The sequence below is a fragment of the Arachis stenosperma genome, chromosome 3, assembly GCF_014773155.1.
Source record: "Arachis stenosperma cultivar V10309 chromosome 3, arast.V10309.gnm1.PFL2, whole genome shotgun sequence".
Lineage (NCBI taxonomy): Eukaryota > Viridiplantae > Streptophyta > Magnoliopsida > Fabales > Fabaceae > Arachis > Arachis stenosperma.
In genome coordinates this window covers 26,664,427-26,688,287 of record NC_080379.1, presented here as the reverse complement: position 1 = coordinate 26,688,287, position 23,861 = coordinate 26,664,427, and the positions used below count along the sequence as shown (strand labels likewise).

The following is a 23,861-nucleotide window of genomic DNA, read 5'->3' as shown; positions in this document are numbered from 1 at the left end:
TTGTAATAAATAATAATGTATCTAAACACACACACACATGCATTTTATGTATCTATTAATTCCAAACACATAATTGAGTGGTCCTAATTCATATTTTAAATTATTTTATCTGTCTTTCTCTTGTCCAAGAGGAGATTAAATATCTATGAGTAGGCTATTAACAATTTTAAGATAAATTTTGATAACATTCTAATTAAAATTTGGTGGTCTTAATTCAACTTAAAATGCTAGTTTATGAGGTGGAAAACCAATAGTGTTCTTAACTTTTAGAAGGGCTAATAAAAAATTTTAGCATAAAAATTGTATAATGATATTTATATGAAAATAAAATTTATACACAATTATTTTTAATTTTGTCAGAAATATGACACAAAATAAGTACTTTTACAAATAAAGATAATTTTAAATGAGTTGAAATTTTTTAATAATTGAATTAAAATAAAAAAAATTTAGTAATTTTTAATATAAATAACTAAACTATCATTTAGAAAATCATCTTCTAACTTATTTTTTAACTTTGTTTACATTAGCTTCAAAATAATTAATTCATTGTTTTTTTATGGAGGGAGACGTCCTTAGCTTTTCTTTTTCTTGCAGGGAGTGATATTGAGAGTATATAAAAGTTTTGTTGGTCTTCAATATAATTAATTAGTTGTAGTTTTTATTTGAAAAAAATATATATTAAATGAATGAAAAAGGTGAAACTTGAACGCAAAGCACCTGTGTGTGCAACAAAAACTAGTTGATTGAACAAATCACATCAAATAAACAAGTTCTACTAAAAGTTTTATAAACAATTTTGGCGTCCATGGCCCCATTGCCAATACAAAAATCCACCGGTATGGGAAACACTTTAAAATCATTTTAACTTTTGTAACTACTAAAAATAAGAAGTTAAACAATAATTGGAAAAGTGATACATGATCAGTTCCACTTGATTTATATATAGTAGTTGCCATGTAAAATTATTAGTTGAAGCTGTTTATATTATATGTTGACAAGCATAGCAAAAGTGGCGAAGTTTTTGAGAGGGACCGCGCCGTTTACCCCATCAGATCTTGTTGACTTTTCCGTTCATCTTTGATTCAAATTCTATAAAACTCGAAAAGGGATTCTTGCCCCCATGAAAAGGCAAAAACATAAAAACAAAACAAATCAAAATGAAAATAAAAAAAATAAGGTAATTATCTATCCTGATCCTGATAATTTATTTAAAAGATCACGAAGTTTCTAATAAAAAAAAATACTTTCTAATCTTCGATCTTTAGTTTATAAGATTAAATGGTTCTTTCGTCAATGATCTCTTTTGAGTTAATGAAGCGTATTTACATGATAAGTTAATCAATTAATCTGTCTATTAAATATTAGCTAGAAATGACATTTTTTATTAGGAACTTCGTTATTCTTTTAGGATAATTGTCAATAGTTATTTAAGATTTTTTTTTCTATTTTTCATTACCTTCTTCATATATATTGGTTAAATTTATTATATAAGAATTAAAAAATATTAGTGATTTTAAATTTTTTTACCTATAGAAATTGAAGAAAGAATATACATATTAATAAGAATGACATTGCCAATTCAATACAAAAAATTCGCTGAATACCGTCGTTACTAGAGGAATTAAAAAAAATTGTCGATAAATTTATTATCATTGAATTTAGCGTAAGACACAATCCAACAGTAAAGTCCTCGCCGGTTACCAAGTAATTTTCAACGATAACTTTGACGTTATGCATCCTGGTTTCACGTCACATTACCGTTGAATTTTTTTTCGATAAATCCAACAGTAATATATTATTCTATATTTATTAAATTAAAATTTACCAATGGATTAACCATGGTAAATTTGACAATCTTTTTTTAACCTGTTAGAACACGATAGTCAATAATTAATAGTTAAATCTCTATTAGTGAAAATCAAGTAGTATTTTTAACAAAAACAACCAATTATATATCCTGTTAAATATCAAGTGTACAAAATGAAAACACAAAGAATAAAATACTGTCAAACAAATAAAAAAAAATCCTAGTTATTATGGTAGCGTTTGATAGAGAGACAGAAATTGAAAGATTGAGACTGAGAGATAGAAACTCAGAGACAGAGACTGAAATAAATCTCAGTATTCTATTTGGTGCAAAGTGGGAGACAGAAATTGAAACAAGAATGAATCTCTAATTTAATTTGTACAAAGGGTAAAATTGGAACTAATTAATTGAAATGAAGGTATTTTAAATATAAAATGTTATTAAAGTTTCAGTTTCCGTCTCTAAAAATTTCAGTCCCTGTGTCTCCACTTTTTGGAGGTACTGAAATACTAAAATTTTAGAGACAGAAACAAAAATTTTAGTACCAGTCTCTAAGCTAACAAACATGATATTGAGTCTCAGTCTCCCAGTCTATGTCCTAATACCTCAAAACAAATGCTACCTATGGGTCCTGATAGTCATCATTGCAATATTTTTCCTAGTCCTTCTACGGTGGCGGCGGTCTAGGTGGTCATGTCGGTGCCTATCCTGGTTGCTGTGCAGAGAACGAGGAGCCCTTCAGGAACAACGCGCATTTGGTCATAGTACACCACCATCTGAAGAAGCCGCATCCGCTGAATCTGCTCCACCTCCCGCCTGAGCTTCTACCTCAGGGACTTTGTCTCTACATCGCGAGTATCCCTCGTTGTCATGCATGCGAGGAGCTTGTTATACTTCTCCTTATCCAAATACAGCTAGTGACCCTGGTCCTGAAGGCTCTAAGTGAGGCTATAAACCGACTCCTACAAATTGTTGTCCTCGGAAATGGCAGGGCTGGTGGTTGAGGTGGACAAAGCTTTAAGGATGGAGGTACGGAGGTTGTTGGCAAAGAATGACCCCAGCCCGTAGACACGTTTTTAGTTCGGCTTGGATGCAGTCTCACGCCACACCACATCAGGATAGACGACGGAAGTAGAGGAGTTGTTGCCGTTCTCCTCATTCCGCTGAAATTGCTGGGTAGCGGCCTCCAGGTTTTGCGTGTAAAACCTACATTCCAAAAGTTATTAGGACGACAATTAATTGAAAACGAATATATGTTACAAAATAAACCATGATGTTTACTTACATAATAATTTGCAGATCGCTGATCGACAAATCTCTCTTTGTTCTCCTTCAAAGTATGAGTATACTTGAAGGTCTTTGCCGTCGTCGCTTCATGATCCAATGACTTAAACTGCACATATTGAAATAATAGGTTAAATAAAGTGACAATTATTTAAAAATCAAGGATAAAACGAATTTACCATACTAAAACAAGTTACATACTAGGCCTTTGTCATCATGAAAGTCGTTAACCCGCTAGTATATTTGGACAACCTAGCTGATGCCCTGTTGGCGTCCTGTTTTTGACTTGGCGATACTTGAACCCCTTATTAGTCTCCCAATATGCATAGGAGCCTTTTTAATGTTTGAGCAGAGCCTCTGAGTAAGGTGGTCGCACCTCTCACGCACAGCTTCAAGCATCTGCGGAAGCCACCTATCCATGTGATGGTCGAAGATTTTCTTAATCATGACATCCTGAATCTTTTCTAATATAAATTTCTCCTGCACAAGGCAACAATTAGCATAGTTAATTGAAATTAAATACATAAATGAAATAGAAGATAGAAACTAACTAAAGTTTGAATAAGTATTTATCACTCAGTTGTGAAACTATTGCTCTCTGGTCTTAGTATGGATCTTCTTGTAGTTTGACCATGGGTGGTTGTACATCAACTTAATAATATTAGTACACTCCTATGTACAGGCATTGTTATCCAGTGCAAACCTATTAATGAAGAACTTAAGATTAGTAAATACAAATATTGTTTAATAATTTCAAAATAAATTGCGTTTAAAACCAATTAAAATAGTACCCACGTGGTCTAAAGCCAAATCGTCATCCTAATGACTGGCAGCAGTATTGGAGAATCTGATTAGGATCAATGTGAGGATTCTGACACTGTAGTGTCTGTCATTGGAGGTGGCATCATCGATGTGGTGAGCTGGTGAACGAGTGAAGGTGGTGGAGGTGTTCACTCGGGTGAAGCAGCAAGATGACTTACTGAAGGTGGGGATAGCGCAACAGGACCCACATAATTGGGGTTAAGGACTATGATGAAGGGGTAACCATATGCACCCATCCAGTGCCTGTGACATTCCAGAGGTAGCCGAGATAGAGGGTGATAACGAAAAAGTCTCATGGGTGCTACTAGTGTCCTTCCCCTCTACTCTGACCACGAAGCCAACTCTCAATACCTTTGCCTGAAGTCATGTCTACCTAAAACGAGAATGAAAACAGTTATGTGGCTAGTGTGCAATGTAATTATATAATGATCTAATTAAAGTTTAATAAAAAATACAAAAGATAGAACTAAGACTAGCGTGCACTGTATAATTATATAACAATCTAATTAAAGTTTAAACATATAACAATCTAGTTAACTATACTCGGTTACCCTTATTCGGATTTTCATCTTCTTCCTCTAGTTCATCCTCCCATTCTGAGGTAACTTCCTGATCATCGAACTCGTCTTCTTCTTCACTGTCATCTTCTAGTGGTAGCATATTGTCATCTATCCTAAGGTCAATGATATCATCATCCATAATAGTTAACTTAAAAATGATCAGATCACCTATATCAACCACCATATTCAGAGGAGTTGGATCATCAATTTAGTAAGGTTCTTGACCCTCTGTTCCATCACTCAATACAACCTCTTGGTTTAGTTTTAACTATAACCATCCAACTAAACTTGCATGATCCCAGGTAAGTAAAATAGTATACTTGCAGTGTATTTTGAGGTAGAATAAAAGGATCATAATGCCTATATTTTTTGGCCACATTTACTTCAGTGATGTTTGATGAGCGGATATTTTATACGCTTTTTGGCATCATTTTCATAGTGTTTTAGTTATGTTTGGTTTAAGTTTTATTATGTTTTCATAGGTTTTAATGAAAAATTCACATTTTTGGATTCTACTTTGAGTTGTTGTATTTTATCATGATTTCAGGTAATTTCTGGCTGAAATTGAGGAGCTTTGGCAAAGTCTGATTCAGAGGTAAGGAAAGCATAGCAGATGCTGTCAGATTCTGACCTCCGTGCATTCAAACGAGCATTTCTAGAACTACAAAGGTCCAAATGATGCATTCTCAATGGCTTTAGAAAGCTAAATCTCAGAGCTTTCCATCAATATATAATGGTTTATACTTTTCTTCAAAGAAGCCTGCCCATATTGGGGCATTGAACGCCAAGAAGCTACTCCCTTGCTGATGTTTAATGCCCCAAGGAGACAGGCCAGCGTTGAACGCCCAAGAACTACCCTCTTTGGGGCGTTCAATGCCCACAAAGAAGCAAGGCAGCGTGGATCAACTCCCTAATGGGCGTTCAACGCCCATTCTTCATGTTGGACACCAAGCTCAGCCCAAGTACTCAACCAAAGTGGGCCCAAGGATGGATCTTCACACCTCTAGTCTAGTTTGTCATACTTTTTGTACTTCTTAGTTATTAGGTTATTATATATAGAACAAATATCACCACTGTTAGAGATATTTGCCATTTTTACATTTTACATTACTTTCTGTAAGCTATAAGCTACTAAACCTCCTAAGTTAGGGTTAGGAGCTCGGCTGATTCTCATGGATTAATAATATTACTGTTTTTATTTCAATACACGTTTGATTTCATTCTCTTGTGCATTCTTGTTCTTCATCTCATGAATTGAGAATGACCCGTGACAATCATTCTTGTTCTACATGGGTTCTGTGTGAGTTCTGACCCAGATAGCATTAAACCACAGCTAGAGAGTGCACTGCGGATTCCAAGAGCGTGCCTGGGTGACTATGGATAAGTGACATAAAATCCCATTAACCGTGGGTTACTGAAGTCTCTGTGGCATTAAGGCTAGAGTCTGAGAAGCAGTGTTCCCTGATCTGGAAGATCCGACCTTGTCTTTGGCATTTTGAGTAGGATCGCGAAGGGGGGTGGATTGCTTAGGTCTTCACCTTCGACTATAGTGGGAAGCCATGAGTTAACTTGATGAGGATACTACATGAGTTGCTTGGATATGGTGGACTGCTATGGTTTAGAAGAGGCTAACTTGATGAGGATGCTACATGAGTTGGTCAATTACGACTGCCATTGAATGAATCATTCGTTATTGAAGTAGACAGTAAAAAAAGTTAATCCGGAAAGAATACGCATCTCTGAAGCCTTAACTAAATCTATATTATTGTTTTCACATCAATCTGGTATTTCATTTCCTTTACTTTCGTTTATGCTTTCAAAAAACAACCATCTTTTCTAATCGTCTGACTAAGATTTACAAGATAGTCATTGCTTACTCAATTCGATAATCTCCATAGGATTCGATCCTCACTCACCTGAGGTATTACTTGGACGATCTGGTGCACTTGACGATTCAGTTATGCGGAGTTCAATTTCCCGCACCAATGTTGTAGTCCTTATACTCTCGTGTTCCTAGTCATGGACTTGGATCAAACTATTCACATTCAAACACACACACACCTTGTAGGTAATGTGACAAAAATACTCTAATTGAATTATATTGTGCAACACACCATATTTTTCAGCAAATCGAGTACACATCTCCTTATTACTGCACAATTTTCAGCAAACAAAATTTTTGAAAAGGCACCACACCACGAAAAAAAAAAAAGATTAAAATTGCCATAATTTTACGGCAGTTGTACAGAATTCTCATGGTTTTTATGGGGGGTTTAGTTGATTTTGGCAGTTTAAACCGCCACTACCATTTTCTGTTACTCTTTTAATTCAAGTGATTAATGTTGCTGCATATGAGAAATATGAATGACGAACCCTAATCTCGTGCAACCGTTCATCTCCCGCCGTTGTCATTCATCTCATGTTGCTGCCATTCATCTCCTCATTGTTGCTCATCCCCTCGTCGCTGCTCATCTCCTCGCTGCTTCAAGAAACATTGTTGCTGCCTTCTGCGAGCTTCTACACTTTGGTTCTCGATCTGGCTTTGATCTAATAATTTGTTGCTACCACTTAATTTAGCATCGTTGTTTATAACTTATATATTTTAAAAAATATTTAAAAAGATCAATTTTATATATTGTTATCTATCAATAAATTATAAATTTTTTATTTATGTTCTACATCAAAATTATATGTAAAAAATAAATATAAAATTTTAAATAATTAAGATCATTAATATATATAATTATATAGTACTATTTCATATGTATATATATAATATTAAAAATATAGATTAAATGTGTATATATATATATATATATATATATATATATATATATATATAATCGAGTCAGCTTACGAGCTAATGAGCTGAGCTTATCCAAGCTCAAGCTCGGCTCATTTAATTTATGAGCTCAATTTCAAGCTCAAGCTTGACTCACTAGCTCACGAGCTTAGCTTATCGAGCTATTAATGAGTCGAGCTCGAGCTAACTCATGAGCTGGCTTGTCTCACTTCCAGTCCTAGTCGGTATACTAAAATAAACCTCATTATTTTTTATTTTGGTCATTGAACTAATATTATAATGCATACAAATATAATTAGTTCATCAAAATCAAAATTATACATGTTTAAAAAAGTTCAAATCATGTTTAAAGCAATTCAGTATTGAACCTTAACCTAATAATAACCAAGCTTTGGGCTTGATCAAATGCCTATTCTATCTATTCAAAAGGTCTAAAAAATATGACTTAATTAGTAAACTAACAAAGAAAAAAGATCAGTTACAATATCATGTAAAAGTAAGTATTCACTCACTTATTTAGAGATGTTTCAATCTAGCTGCACAAATGTGATCACGCTTCTATAAAATTTATTATACATTATACATCTCAATTTCTCATTGTACATTAAAATTTTTTATAAAATAAAAAATACAAATAAACAACACCTAAGACTTGGCAATTGATACAGTAAGGTAAATGTATTAAACTACAAATTTGTTTCTTCAAAACTGTAGGTATCCACATTAGTATCTATATTCGTAAACATAGTTGGTTGATTTACTGAGATACTGCTAGGCAAGATAGAAATATTATTTTCTCCATCATCTTTCCTTTTATTATTGTGCACAAAATATGAGGAGAATTATCTATTTTAGTAATGCAAGCATGAGCAAGAAAATGAAAAGAAGATAAGCCTAAGAAGATTATAAACTATTTAACCAATCAATTTATTCTACAAAAAATAGCAATTTAAAGGTCACAAAAAATCACTTCCAATGAGCAGAAAAAGAAGTAATAAAATTACAATTTCAAGAATAAAATATAAAATGCTTACCCTTAAAATGAAAAGAGTCGTATTTTTGTGCATTTGTTGAAATATAGCAGGGCATCTGAAGAATTCCTATGTAGCAAAACAAATCATCACATGAGCACAAATTACGCAAGCAGTTTTTTCTTGTAAGTAAAGTATTTTACCAGAAAAAATGAAGATACAGTATCAAACAGTATATCGTTGAACAAAAGTATCTTCTCTTCAAGCAAACATTAGTATTTAAGATGAAAGATCTAGATTATGCCGGCTAGTTAAAAATTACGCAATATAGACATTACACCTGGTTACTATATAAAAATAAGAGGCTTGACATTCTTATTCTTATTACCAACTAAATAGTATAAATCTAAAGATTATTAACATCCATAAAATTACAGCAGATTAAAATGTCATAATAGACTAGAAAATGAGTTTTCATCGTCAAATCCAAGTGGATAAACTACTTTCTCAATCTATGACAAAATTTGTCAAGAAAGCAATATGCTTCTTTCTGTGGCATGTATCCATAGTAAGAGTATTCAATACTATTATATCAGTAATATTGAGCTAAATAAATCAAGCTGTTCAGAAGAAGAGAAGAATTAAGAATCACAAATTCTCTTGTAATAAAATTTATTTTTCAAAAATGAAAAAAAAGGTAAATGCCAGCTCCTCTAACGTGGAAAGAATGCAAAGTAAAATTTTAGTATGTAAAGGTTATAGACAAAGCACAGTTGAAACTATAAAAGCAGAAATTATAGATTATGACACTAACAAAAAAGATCAACCCCCAAATAAATAAGAAGTAATAGATTTCTAAGTTACCCAACTGATCAAGTTTAGTTGTATGTTCTCATGAAACATGGACACAGTTGACAAACTTTGTATAGCTTCTTCTAAAAAAAACACAAACAACAGTGTCCAAAAAACATGAGACAAGCAAGTAGATAGATTTATGTAAGAACATATCTACCTAGAAAAAACCAAACATGAATTATAAAACAGAAAATTCTAAATTTTTGCCACTACTTTAAAATTAAGCAAAACTATTTACCTTGCAAATATCAGGATTAGATTCACTCCAACATACTCCTATCATAATCCTAGTATCATCAAAATTAAATTCTTTCTCTTGCACTACATTGGGTAATTTTTTTTCTGCAATGAAACATAACGTATTATAACTGTGATCCCTAGACATAGACCTGTTATTTTCTTACCCATGCAAAAACATCTTATGATCAAGGAAAGAGAATCATAAAATAGAAATTAAAAAATTAGAATCATAACAACACACTTACAAATAGAACATCAAAAATTAGAATCATAAAAACAGAACTTCAAAATAAAATTAAAAAATAAAAACCCTAATAAACAGAACAAAAAAAATAAACAAAGCAAAAAAATAAATAAATAGAACAAAAATCAAACCCTAAATTATCACTACAATTTCAAAAAAAAATAGCAAAAGCCAACAGTGAAGAAATAAAAGAACAACAATCAACAATAAAAAATATAACCAAACTGACACGGAGGCTCAATTTCTAGTGCACGCTATTATTTATGAATGGAGGACAACCGCGGCTGTTGGTGCGGGGAGGATGATGGCAGATGCTGGTGCGTGGCGCCATGGGGGAGAACGGAGAGAGAAGAGCTACGAAGAAGGGAGAGCGAGAGGAAAGGGTCGCGCCGCCGCGTGAGAGGCTGAGAAGAGAGAAGAGTTTGTCGATGGCAGAGAAGAGAAATGAGTTCGTTGACAGCGGAAAAGAAAGAGGAGTTCGTTGATGATGCAGACATAGGTGGTGTGTGGAGCCGCGGAGGGCGACGGGGAGAGAGAATCACTACGAGAAAAGGAAAGGAAGAGGAATGGGTCGTGCTTCCACGATGGTGCTATCCGGTGGCATCAATGACGGAGAAGAGAGAGGAGTGGAATTTCGACACTTTGAAAGTGTAAGGGGATAAGGAGTTTTGTGCTGAGGGTTGGAGCACTGGAGAGTAGAGAGTGGAGTTACTGAGTTAGAACTAGGGTTATTAGTGGGCTGCGACTAGATATGTTTGAGGGTGTTGACGAAGAAATTATTAGAGACAATATAGTTTTTAATTTTTTATTTGAAGTGCTCAAAATGGCGCTTATATGTATTTTTAATTTTTGGCATTAAACGTTTTTTTAAATTAATATAACTTATTTTATTTTTTGAGTTATTTTTTTTAATTTTTATTTTGATATTTTTAAAAAAGAATTTAAATTTTAAAAAATCTTTTTAGATAGATAAGATTTTTTAAATAAATACAAAAAGATTTATATAGATATCAATGATCTTATATTAAAATAAATAGACTAGATAATTTGTATTGTTACTCTTTTAATTTAAGAATCATTTTATATTTTATAATTTATGTTTCCATAACCAAAATCTCACAAATCAGTTCAATTTAAATATAAATTATTAGATATTTTGTATATAATAAAATTTATTTAAAGTATAATTTATATAATGATATATATCATATAAACAAATAATAAGTAAATTTTCGGCATTCGAATCTCATCTCATATATGTAATAATTTATTGGTTAATGATAAACTGTTAAATAAAACTCTAATTCGTACCTGATTAATTATTGATTTATCGGGTTAAAAAATACCATAAAAAACTAAAAATAGTAAGAATATATATATGGAATATCTATTTTGCCAACAAAAAGTGAACTTGTATATATGATGAATGGACGATCACTTTTAAAATATTTTATGACTTTTTAGTTTAATCTTAATCATTTATATAAAATATTTAATAACTCATATATTTGACCCATATACTCTAATATATTTGTTAGTATTATTTATTAAATATAATTATAAATATAAATATAATCATTATATATATATATATATATTTATATATATAGTATAGGTATTGATGATTACTTCTTGTAACAATATAGTTTTAGTTATTAAAAATTCTTTATTTATGGGTTTTAATTTTCTAACTATTCTAAATAATTTATGGCCAGAGTCTAACCCAGTTAATTTTTTGTTTTTAATTAAATATTGAGAAAAAAACTAAGTTTTAGGGTGAGCAATTTAAAAAAAATAATATTAGCTAAAAAAATAACTTTTAAATTTACCGTGTTACTTTTTTTTAGGGTACCAGTCAAGTTTTAAGTCGGATTCATAAAAAAGAAAAAATGTACTAGTTTATTTTGAAAAAAAAAAGAGACATCCGTTTGGATCAAGAATCGACTAGCTTAATTCGTTATTTTTTTTTGTAGTCGAACTAAGTTGTTTAGATTTGATTTTTACGAGTTTGATTTTGAAGTCAAACATCAATCTATTTAAGTCAGGTAAACGAGCTAGTCCGACGAATTTTGGCTCATTTTGACGATCCTAATTAATTCAAGAACTAGCTCATATTAATCTTTATTGAATGAATTCTGAAATGATTCTAATTAATAATAAAACTTGCACGATCATATGCAAATAAATTTTCATATATAATAATTTAATTATCTTGTCTATTATATATTTTTCTAGTATATTTTGTGATTGAAAATTATTAACATTATGCTCCCATTTCTTAAAAATATTGAATTTTTAAACTTTTCTTTTAATTATATCAATTTTAAACTTTAATTCAAATTAACAGCAAACTTCTCATTAAAAATAACAATAAATTTGTGATTTAATTAGATTAAAAAAATCCTTTTTTTTAAGAAAAGCTTTTAATGTGAGTTGTTTGTAAAATTTTTTAGAATTGATATTTTGTAAAATATTGTAAGTTATTAGTTATTAAAAATTAGCTAACTAATTATTAGTCACGACTTTAGGACTTTAATTATTCTCTTGTTTAAAATAGCTTTAGATTAGTGACAAATTACAATAGTGTGTTTGGCAAATTTATTTCAAACTTTTCATGAATTTATATAGAGGTTAGTGATTAGTAGCAATATGAAATAAGGACATAATAAGGACTAATATTTTTTCTCACAAATTAGTAGTAACATGAAATAAGCAGGAAAGTCTATCAGTTGTTAAGCGGTCGCTAATTTCTCACTAAATAAGCTTTTGATTAGTGACTCAACTGCGACCAGTTACTTCAAAAAAAATTTTCGGTTAGCTTTGGATTTGTTATATTTCTGCGATGGATTTCCAACGAGATTAGTCAGTAATTTGCTACAAAATAAGTAGGATACAGTTTTTGCTTTGCGACAACATTGCAATTGCTAAATCGCTCGCTAAATTAAAATTGCAACAACTTAGCGACAATGTATTTTGCTCGTTAATTAGCGACTTGAAATTAGCGAACGAAGTGTGTCAGTTGTTAAAGGGTCGCAAATTTCTCACTACTGAGGTCCTAGGTGCTCAATATCCATATTTCCACTTTAGCGACTAATTAGGAAGGAACACTTCCCTAGCTGAATAATGTATCCGTTGTGACGAGTTAGCGACGAATGTTTTCCATCGCTAACCTAATTTGAATTTTACAATAATATGAGACAAATTGTCTAGAAACTAGTTGCTCGCTAAAATAAAACTTTGGTGACAAATTAGCTAGGAAATTTTCCATCGCAAAATGCATTTCAAGTCTTTGTGATGGATTAGTTAGGAACATTGTTCCTCACTAATTACTCTTTTCTCATAGTTTATTTAGCGACAAATTAATGTGTGAACTGTTTCTCGCTAATTGTATATCAAACACTTGTGATAGAATAGTGACAAGTCAATAATATTCCTTACTGCTTTACTTTTATTCGATTAAATCCCTAAGTGACTGATTTGCTAGAACATTGTCACTTGCTAATTAATTTGTGACCAATTAGTGAAAAAATTTTTACCACTATTTTTTTAGCTACAAAACTCAATTTGCTAGAAAAAAATTTACTCGTGAATCTCTCGCTAATCAGTCACTTGTCTCAAGTTCGGATATTTTATTGTTAGTGTATCACTAATTCGTCGCTAATTAGGGATGGATTAGTAACAAAAAAATATTTCTCACAAAAGTTCGTCGCTAATTTGTCAAATTCTTGTAGTGTTTTCAACTTCAAACTTGATTCCAAATTCTATATCAGTTTCACTTCCCATCCTTCTGCCCTTGTATTAACCTCAGCCTCTGTTTTATCCTCTTCATCATTTTCATCACTTGCAAGCTCAACATAGTAGAGTATTCCATCTTCTGTGTTTTGTATTTTCTTGCTTCTCTTGTCTTCTTGTTCGGCCATTTTTCTTCCTTTTTCTCTGTGCCAACTGGTTGATTGTATGGGTTTTGATACTTCAACTTCCATATTATTCCTTTTTAGATCTTCTTGTCCAACGTTTTCAGGCATGTTGTCCTCCATTTGTTATTCCCATTCCTAATTCCTCTAATTTGCTGTTGGAAGGATCCTCTGGTGGGTTGGTGCTTTGTTGTTGAGGAATTTGGCTTCTCTTTTTGTAGAACCCTTCCACTATTTATATCTTTACTCATTGGGCTGTTTTTGTCTTCTTCTCCTATGCTTCCTTTAATTGGATAATCACAGGTGGCCTTCTCACTCTGAAATACTTTTTATTGGACTTTCAAACTATTTATCTGGCCTAACTTAGAGTTATTACCCAAGGCTCTTACTTCTTTTCCTTTCTTCATCTCCTCCACCTCTTGACCCATTTTATCCAACTCCTCAGCAAGTCTTGCATGCTTTGAGATTCATCTCCTTTTGACATATGAATTTTTCAACCAAATTGAGGCAATCATCCTTAAAGCCTTGTTGTTCTAGCTTTTGAATCCATATAGTTTTACCTTCAATAGACTCCATTCCATATTTTGTCATGATCTTTACACTTTTTTTTACTCTGATAACTTAGGCCGATGTATGTACTGTTTGTTTGTTTTTTGAAATTAAGATGTCTGTAAGATAGGTTTCTATGATGTTTAAGTAAATAAGAGTGAAATATGGCTCCCCAATAGAAAAAAAATTCTGTTTTAGAGAACTTTCATTTCATTTTATTGATTATCCACAAGATATCTCCTTTTTTTATATTTTGTTGATTATCCACAATGGACATTTTGTATTCATCATGTTCACAGTAAATGAATATATCTCCCTTTGCCAAAAAAAAAAAACGTTAAAGATCCAGAAGAAGAGGAAGAAAAAAAAGACCTGACAGAAGATAAAAAACATAAAGAGAGAAAAAAAAACTTTGGTACAGTCCAAAAAAATAAAAAAACTTTGGTTGAACTATCCTGAAAAGTGAAAATACTTCACAAATTTACACATTTATAAAGTGAATTACACGGATTAGACTCATAGAACCAAAAAGTGAAAAGAATGGAAAATACTTAAATAAAATACATGTCATGCTTCAACTTCCCAATAAATAAATACATACATATATATATTTGGCAACTACAAACAATAAGTATAGACTTATCATTTGTTTATTAATACAATGGACTTGAACCAGATATAAGTAAAAATTAATCTCTTATAAAATAAAAAAGTTATAAAATAAAAATATAAAATATCTAATTACTATCAATTCAAAATAGTGAGTCATCATATAAATTACAAAATTAATAAAAATTAAATTATTATTTTTTATTTTAGAAGATATTTTTATTATTATCAAATTGATTGGATATATGTAAAAATTCAACCGTGTATTGTTAGGATTTTTTATTTTTATAAATTAAATAAATATAATAATTACTAAAATAAATAATTTAAAAAATATTTATCAAAATAAATATCATCTCTTATCTCATTTACAAACGAGATAAGAGATGGGTACTATAAACGAGATATACTCAGTATAAACGAAATATATGTTTTTTTTAAAAAAAAATTGAAAATAATAAAAAATATTAATAATATCAATAATCTAAACTTTTAACATGCAATTAGTACATAAAAAAGTTAGCAGAAAAGATTAAAATAACACTTTTTTATTATTAAATAACAATTTTTAAAAAGTATTGTCTAAAAATTTTGTTACGAAAATCAAAAGATATATATATATAACTTTAATTTTAACAATACTTATATAGTTCCTATAGTATAATCATAGTACAATCCATGACTAATTATAATGCTGGCAAACGTATCATTTTGGAAGTTTCCTTAAAAACTCTCTTATCAGTTATCAATAGAGAAGGTCGAGCCATATTTTTAAAAGTACCATTTCCCATGTGACGATTTAGAACTATGAATCATGAATAGAAGTACAATCAAGAGTCATGAGTAGTTCAAATTCCATGTACAATCCATAATCAAGAATCACGAGGACTTCAAATTCCTTGTAGATTACTTCTGTAAAGGATAAAGCAGACCCCAAAAATAGAAAACATATGACAGCTACTATAGGTGCTGATAGCTATCATATATATCTTCCCCAAGATACTTTAGAGCATTATCACACGTTACATTAGCACAGACTCATGTATAGAATGTTTAGGATGGAAATGATTCAATCCCATTCCACCAGAACTCTCAATTTGAGGGGACTTGGGATGAAAGTTCTTTTTCTCAAACGATTGTTAAATAGAGAAGAATTGACTCGATCCCTTTCTTTTTTATCAAGAAGCAATTAAGAATTAACACACATCAAGATTGTTCTGAATCACATTCAAGTGAAAAACGAATATGTGACCAAAACGGATTGAATTTTGCTTTTGTTTTCAGAATTTTGTGTGAAGAGAAAGCTCCAAACCAATTAGTTCTTAGAGACAAAAGATGATATGATAGGCAGGAACAAAAATATATATTTCATTAACCTTAATCTGTCATAGTAAACGCATATTAGTTAATATTCTTAGAAATTGCCTAAGCTATGTGAAAGTGAACAAGGAAGGGGAAACATCTTTATGTTTTGCCATATTCCTTTCCCAATTCAAGGGGCTACTAAAAATAGTTTTACTTCTTACTATCCAAAAACTGAAACCATGAGCAGCAAATGTGATATACTCAAAAGCCAAAACCACCACCTCAAAGAAACTTTGCTGCCTCCACTCATATCCTCACTGGGTCCCAATCCCACTGATGATGATGACGACGATGACGTCGACGACATTGTTCCGGTAACACCTCCATTGCTCACACTCAAACTGCATGTATAATGTGTTTCTAAAAAATGGTTAATTTCCCTTTAACAAAATTAATGTTAAAAAGAAAAAAGGCAGAAAGAAAGCAGTTTTCACCTGGAAGGAAACTTGCATTTATCATTACCTGAAAAATCAAAAACCATTAACGCATAAGTCTTCACTCATAATTTTTTCCCTTAAATTTCGGCATTAATTTAATTTAATCTTATCTTACTCTAAGCAAATTAAAAACAAAATAAGCTGAATTCACACTAACGAATGGAACCAAATCTACCTTGCATGAAGTTCTGATCCAAAAAAGTAAGATAAAAATAGGAGAAAAAAAAATTAAATGAGGGGTTTTATTTACTGACTAGGGTTCAAAGAAGTAACAGCAGCGGTGTTACTGAAACTGCAGCTATCATCGGTCAAGCCATGCTTCAGGAAGTAATCGTTGAAAGCATAGGAAGCCATAAGCGGAGTATTGCTTGGGTCGTAGCATGGTCCTCCATTTTGGATTGGGCTGCAGTCGGCCCCACCAGGCCCACAGGCCCAATTCAGCGCCGTCGTCAGATCCGAGTCCTCCGCGTTGTTTTTCGCCACGCACCAGAGCTCCTGCGGCGGAATGCCCCCGCCGCCGCCAGAAGCGCCACAAAACGGGGTGAGTGTGAGAAGGAAGAGGAGGAGAATGAGTCGGTGAAAGTAGGGCGAAAAGACGAAGAAGCTTTTTGGTCTGTGCATGTTTTACACGTGGTTTGAGATCAGATGGCGAAGAAGAAAGATGTGAAATCGGTTTTGAGATTGGTACTGCTGGTTTGAGGTAGTTTTCCTTTTTTATCGGGAAATATGACCGTTATTGCGGTGTTCTGGAGGGAAATCGAGGAGACAGAGAGAAAGAAATAGAAGTGATTATTGGTGCTGTTGTTGGTGACTGTGTTTGAAGACAAGTTGAGAGTGTGAAGGGTGCTTTTTGTAACAGTGACCGGAACCACTGAATGGCTGTCTTTTTTGCACTCTCTTTTCTGCTAATACTATACTATCCTTGTATATTCTGTCTTTCTTTCGGTTAATTGACTTAATAAATTTTGAAACTAAAAGTATTTTTTACTTAAATCCTCATCTTTTGTAAAATAAATAAATAAGATATAAATATAAGATAAAAAATTATAAAATTTTAATATTAATGTTCACCAAAATATATATATATATATATATATATATATATATATATATATATATATATATATATATATAGTATTGTATGTAAAGAGAGAAAAGAGTATAAAGAAAGAATATTGTTATGAGCACCGCTAGGGGCCAGCAGTTTTCTAATTTTTGGGCCAGCAAACAACCAGCAATACTAATTTTATACCTCAAACAAAATCAAGCCCAAACCCATAAAGAGAGCGTGTATTCACATTCCTTTACCACGCTCTCTTCTTCTCCCCAAAAATTTTAGCCTCTCCTCTACACTCTTGCGCGCCATCTTTGTTGTTCTCAATGCTGGAGCACGTTCAACACGAATCAGCATTCTTGAGCTCGCTGTTCATCTCAAGTAGCGTCTCCAATAGCAGCAGCGTTACTCTCTGCAACATGCAACAGCATCTCTCAGCTCTCTATCCATTCTTCTTCGTTTCTACTAATGCGTGATGCTTCTTCAAGATTAATGTGAAGGTAAATGAGTTTTGATTTTTGTTCATTTATTGCTTTCTTCAACTCTTACCTTCTTACTGTCCATCATTCTGTATCCATTCAAAACATGCAACTAGAAATTCATAATAACACCCAAAAATATTACTCAATGTTTTCTGTCTTTCATGAAAAATCTTTAAGTACTCTATAATAAAATTTCTTTTGATTTTGATTTTGATTCTGTTAAATGCGTGCGAGAAGGACAGTAGCTCTCATCGAACTCTGTGGAATGAGTTCTTGAGAGGAGAAGAATGTGAAAGTAGGATGAAAAATAGAGAGGTTGGAGATGCAGAGAAGATGAAGGAGAGAATAAAGGGAAATAGTTTTGTGAAGTGAAACAGAAAGGTTGGGGTTTTCTATTAGTCATGAGGCTAATATATATACATCAGGGAATGAATTCATCTGTAACAAACTTATCAAGTGACCAAAAATATCTACAACTAATTATCACTTTGTTAGCTATCTCTAACTGCTTTGATTTATAAATTAATTATCTCTAACAAACTATTATTAACTTATTGGGTTGAACCAATCAAGTCACAGCCTCCCGCAAGCTAGGACGATGGAGATCAAGTAGTCCTAGCTTGGACAAATTGGTGGAGAAAGGTCATGGTGCCAAAGGTTTGGTGAGAAAGGGTGCCAAAGGTTTGGTGAGAAAGTCTGCCAATTGATCAGCAGAGGAAATGGGCAATAAGTGCGTCAAGCCGTTTTGTAGCTTCTCACGAGTAATGTGGCAGTCAACTTCAATGTGCTTAGTATGCTCATGGAAGATGGGATTGGCGGCAATGTGAATTGCAGATCTGTTGTCACAAAAAATGGTAATCGGAGCCGTAAATGGCATGCCAATGTCTTGGAAAGTGAAAGAAAGCCACTGGGCCTCGCAAGTAGCATTTGCTAATGCACGATATTCAGCTTCAGATGAAGACCTGGAGGCGGTTGATTGTTTCTTGCTCTTCCAACTAATCAATGCTGACCCAAGATAAAAACAGTAACCAGTGATTGAACGTCGTGTATTGATGAGCGGATAATTTGTATATTTTTATTAGTTTTTAATTAAAATTCACTTTTCTGGACTTTACTATGAGTTTGTGTGTTTTTCTGTGATTTCAGGTATTTTCTGGCTGAAATTGAGGGACCTGAGCAAAAATCTGATTCTGAGACCAAAAAGGACTGCAGATGCTGTTGGATTCTGACCTCCCTGCATTCGAAGCGGATTTTCTGGAGCTACAGAAGCCCAATTGGCGCGCTCTCAACGGCGTTGGAAAGTAGACATCCTGGGCTTTCCAGCAATATATAATAGTCCATACTTTGCCTAAGATTTGATGGCCCAAACCGGCGTTCAAAGTCACCTCAAGGAATCCCAGCGTTAAACGCTGGAACTGGCACCCAAATGGGAGTTAAACGCCCAAACTGGCACCAAAGCTGGCGTTTAACTCCAAGAAGAGTCTCTACACGAAATTGCTTCATTGCTCAGCCCAAGCACACACCAAGTGGGCCCGGAAGAGGATTTTTATGTCATTTACTCACCTCTGTACACCCTAGGCTACTAGTTTTCTATATATAGGACCTTTCACTATGGTATTTTCATCTATCTTTTGATCACTTTTAGATCTCTAGATCATCTTTGGACATTTTAGTTCTTAGATCATTGGGAGGCTGGCCATTCGGCCATGCCTAGACCTTATGCTTATGTATTTTCAACGGTGGAGTTTCTACACACCATAGATTAAGGTGTGGAGCTCTGCTGTACCTCGAGTATTAATGCAATTACTATTGTTCTTTCATTCAAATTCCGCTTGTTCTTTATCCAAGATATCACTTGTTCTTCAACATGATGAAGGTGATGATTGACGCCCATCACCATTCTCACTCATGAACAAAGTGACTGACAACCACTCTTGTTCTACAAGCATCTGAGGCTTAGTGAATATCTCTTGGATTCCTGATTGCACGATGCATGGTTGATCGCCTGACAACCGAGTGCTCGCCTGACAAACGAGCCAACCATTCCGTGAGATCAGAGTCTTCGTGGTATAGGCAAGAACTGATGGCAGCATTCAAGAGAATCCGGAAGGTCTAACCTTGTCTGTGGTATTCTGAGTAGGATTCAATGATTGAATGACTGTGACGTGCTTCAAACCTGTAACCTACTGGGCGTTAGTGACAGACGCAAAAGAGTTATTCTATTCCGGTAGGGGAGGGAACCACACCGGTGATTGGCAGCACTGTGACAGAGTGTGTGCATTAGCTTTCACTGCGAGGATGGGAGGTAGCTGCTGACAACAGTGAGACCCTATACGAGCTTGCCATGGAAAGGAGTAAGAAGGGTTGGATGAAGACAGTAGGAAAGCAGAGAGACGGAAGGGAAGGCATCTTCATGCGCTTATCTGAAGTTCCTACCAATGAATTACATAAGTATCACTATCTTTATCTTTTATGTTATTTTCGTTCATCACCATATATATCTGAGTTTGCCTGACTAAGATTTACAAGATGACCATAGCTTGCTTCAATACTAACAATCTCCGTGGGATCGACCCTTACTCACGTAAGGTTTATTACTTGGACGACCCAGTGCACTTGCTGGTTAGTTGTGCGAAGTTGTGTAATGCCATGGTATTGAGCGCACCAAGTTTTTGGAGCCATTACCAGGGATTATGAGAGTTGTGAAAAAGTATAGTTCACAATTTCGCGCACCAAGTTTTTGGCGCCGTTGCCGGGGATTGTTCTAGTTTTGAGCAAGCCTTTGGTAACATCAGTGCCAAGATCCGGCAACAACATCAATTTTTTGGTGTTATTGCCCGGGATTGTTCAGGCTGGACAACTGACGGTTCATCTTGTTGCTTAGATTAGGTATTTTTTTTTCGAAATTCTTGAAGATGAATTCTAGAGTTTTATGATGATTTGTTGAAATCTGGCTGGCTGAGAAGCCATGTCTAATCTGATTGGACCGAGGTTTCAACTTATCACCACAAGAGCTTGTTGATTTCGTATCAATCTTGCTTTTGGAGCAGTGATTTGCTAAGGCTTGGCTGACCTTTGGTCATGTCTAGTGTTTTGGACCGAAGCTTTCTTTGGAAGCTTGGCTGGCTGTGAAGCCATGTCTAATTCCTGGACCGGAGTCTTAGACTAGCATTGCACTGATTCCTGGAATTCTCATTAAGAATTTTGATACCTTCTTTTTCTACTTAATTTTCGAAAAACACAAAAAAAATTAAAAAATTAAAAAATCATAAAATTCAAAAATATTTCTTGTTTGAGTCTAGTGTCTCATCCTAAGTTTGGTGTCAATTGCATGCATTCATATGTCTTAGTGATCTTCAAGATGCTCTTGATGATTCACTTGCTCTGATCTTTGAATTCTATTGACTTGAGTATTTTGTGTGTCTCATATGCATTTTCAGTTCATTAGTGTCAGTAGTATACAAACTGCTAAGTTTGGTGTCTTGCATGCATTGTTATTTGATTCTTGTTGCATTTTAATTATTAAAAATCCAAAAATATTTTTAATTTGTGTCTTTTCAAGTTAATGATACAAGGGATTGAAGATTCAGAACACACTGCAGAGGAATTATACAGAAAAAGCTGAGCATTTAAAAATGCCCAGTGAAGAAGGCAGACTGGCGTTTAAACGCCAGCCAGGGCACCTGGTTGGGCGTTTAACGCCCAAAAAGGTAGCATTTTGGGCGTTAAACGCCAGAATGTATACCATTCTGGGCGTTTAACGCCAGGATGGTGCTAGGGGGAAGATTTTGTTTTCAAATCAATTTTTTTTCAAGTTTTCAAAGTTTTTCAAAATCAAATCTTTTTCAAATCATATCTTTTCAATCAAATGGTTTCAAAATCAATTTCCTTCCTTTTTCAAAGATACTTCCTAACAATTAATGATTTGATTGAACATCTTAAATTTGTTACCTTTTCTGTTGAGAAAGGTTTAATGTTTGAATCATATCTTTTCTTGTTAGGCAAGTCACTAATTTTCAAAATCAAATCTTTTAAAATTATTTTCAAATCATATCTTTTAAAATGGTTTTCAAATCATATCTTCTCAATCACATCTTTTTAAGACCATAACCTTTCAATCATATTTTTTTTATCATATCTTTTTCAAATTAGTTTTCAATCAAATTCTTTTTAGTTTCTAATTTCAAAATCTTTTTCAAAAAATCACTTGATTTCTCTTCCACTTTCAATTTTCGAAAATTATCAATCAAATTTTCAAAATGTTTTCAAAATCTTTTAATTGAATTTTCGAAAATCCTCTTCCCTCCTTCTCACATCCTTCTATTTATGGAGTACCACTCCTTCTAAATGCACGATTCGAACCTTATCTAATTAAAGTTCGAATTCTTCTTCTCCTTCTTCTTTCTATTTCTCTTTTCCTCTGACATTTCAAGGAATCTCTATACTGTGACATAGAGGATTCCACATTTTATTTTTCTCTTCTCTTTCATATGAGCAGGAGCAGAGACAAAGGCATTCTTGTTGAAGCTGATCCTAAACCCGAAAGGACCTTGAAGAGAAAGCTAAGAGAAGCCAAAGCACAACTCTCTTTAGAGGACCTGACCGAATTCTTCAAAGAAGAAGAACCCATGGCAGCCGAAAACAACAACAATGCCAACAATGCAAGGAAGGTGCTGGGTGACTTTACTGCACCTACTCCCGACTTCTATGGGAGAAGCATCTCTATCCCTGCCATTGGAGCAAACAACTTTGAGCTTAAGCCTCAATTAGTTTCTCTAATGCAACAGAATTGCAAGTTCCATGGACTTCCAATGGAAGATCCTCATCAGTTTTTAGCTGAATTCTTGCAAATCTGTGACACAGTTAAGACTAATGGGGTTAACCCTGAGGTCTATAGACTGATGCTATTCCCTTTTGCTGTAAGAGACAGAGCTAGAATATGGTTGGATTCTCAACCTAAAGAAAGCCTGGACTCTTGGGAAAAGCTAGTCAATGCCTTCTTGGCAAAGTTCTTTCCACCACAAAGATGGAGTAAGCTTAGAGTGGAAGTCCAAACCTTCAGACAGAAGGATGGAGAATCCCTCTATGAAGCTTGGGAAAGATACAAACAATTAATCAGAAGATGTCCTTCAGACATGCTTTCTGAATGGAGCATCATAGGTATTTTCTATGATGGTCTCTCTGAACTATCTAAGATGTCCTTGGATAGCTCTGCTGGAGGATCTCTTCATCTGAAGAAGACGCCTGCAGAAGCTCAAGAATTGATTGAAATGGTTGCAAATAACCAATTCATGTACACTTCTGAAAGGAATCCTGTGAACAATGGGACTAGTCAGAAGAAAGGAGTTCTTGAGATTGACACTCTGAATGCCATATTGGCTCAGAACAAGATATTGACTCAACAAGTCAATTTGATTTCTCAAAGTCTGTCTGGAATGCAAAATGCACCAAACAGTACTAAGGATGCTTCATCTGAGGAAGAAGCTTATGATCCTGAGAACCCTTCCATGGAAGAGGTGAATTACCTAGGAGAACCCTATGGAAATACCTACAATTCTTCATGGAGAAATCATCCAAATCTCTCATGGAAGAATCAAGAGAGACCCCAACAAGGTTTCAACAACAATAATGGTGGAAGAAACAGGTTTAGCAATGGCAAGCCTTTTCCATCATCTTCTCAGCAACAGACAGAGAGTTCTAAGCAGAATACTTCTGACTTAGCAACAATGGTCTCTGATCTAATAAAGACCACTCAAAGTTTCATGAATGAAACAAGGTCCTCCATCAGAAATTTGGAAGGACAAGTGGGTCAGCTGAGCAAGAAAGTTACTGAACTCCCTCCTAGTACTCTCCCAAGTAATA

At 33.6% G+C, this 23,861-nt stretch overlaps 1 protein-coding gene and 1 non-coding gene across 2 annotated transcripts; both read right to left on the bottom strand.

The window, feature by feature from the left end:
• Positions 1 to 15,601: 15,601 nt before the first annotated feature.
• Positions 15,602 to 17,317, bottom strand: LOC130970065 (PLASMODESMATA CALLOSE-BINDING PROTEIN 5-like). Its single transcript, XM_057896025.1, has 3 exons — positions 16,718 to 17,317; positions 16,461 to 16,488; positions 15,602 to 16,367 (listed from the first exon to the last, which is right to left on the bottom strand). Exons 1-3 carry the CDS (start codon positions 17,082 to 17,084, stop codon positions 16,187 to 16,189), a joined length of 576 nt encoding a protein of 191 aa, XP_057752008.1. The 5' UTR covers positions 17,085 to 17,317; the 3' UTR covers positions 15,602 to 16,186.
• Positions 17,318 to 23,032: 5,715 nt separating this feature from the next.
• Positions 23,033 to 23,140, bottom strand: LOC130971804 (small nucleolar RNA R71). The gene has a single exon (XR_009083013.1). It is a non-coding gene; the product is annotated as a small nucleolar RNA R71 (small nucleolar RNA).
• Between the last annotated feature and the right edge of the window lie 721 nt (positions 23,141 to 23,861).

Coding starts and splice junctions, on each gene's coding strand:
- LOC130970065 (XM_057896025.1), bottom strand. CDS start 17,084: ATGCACAGACCAAAAAGCTTCTTCGTCTTTTCGCCCTACTTTCACCGA. Junction 16,489..16,717: donor TGTTACTTCTTTGAACCCTA/GTCAGTAAATAA, acceptor TTGATTTTTCAG/GTAATGATAAATGCAAGTTT. Junction 16,368..16,460: donor AAATGCAAGTTTCCTTCCAG/GTGAAAACTGCT, acceptor TTATACATGCAG/TTTGAGTGTGAGCAATGGAG.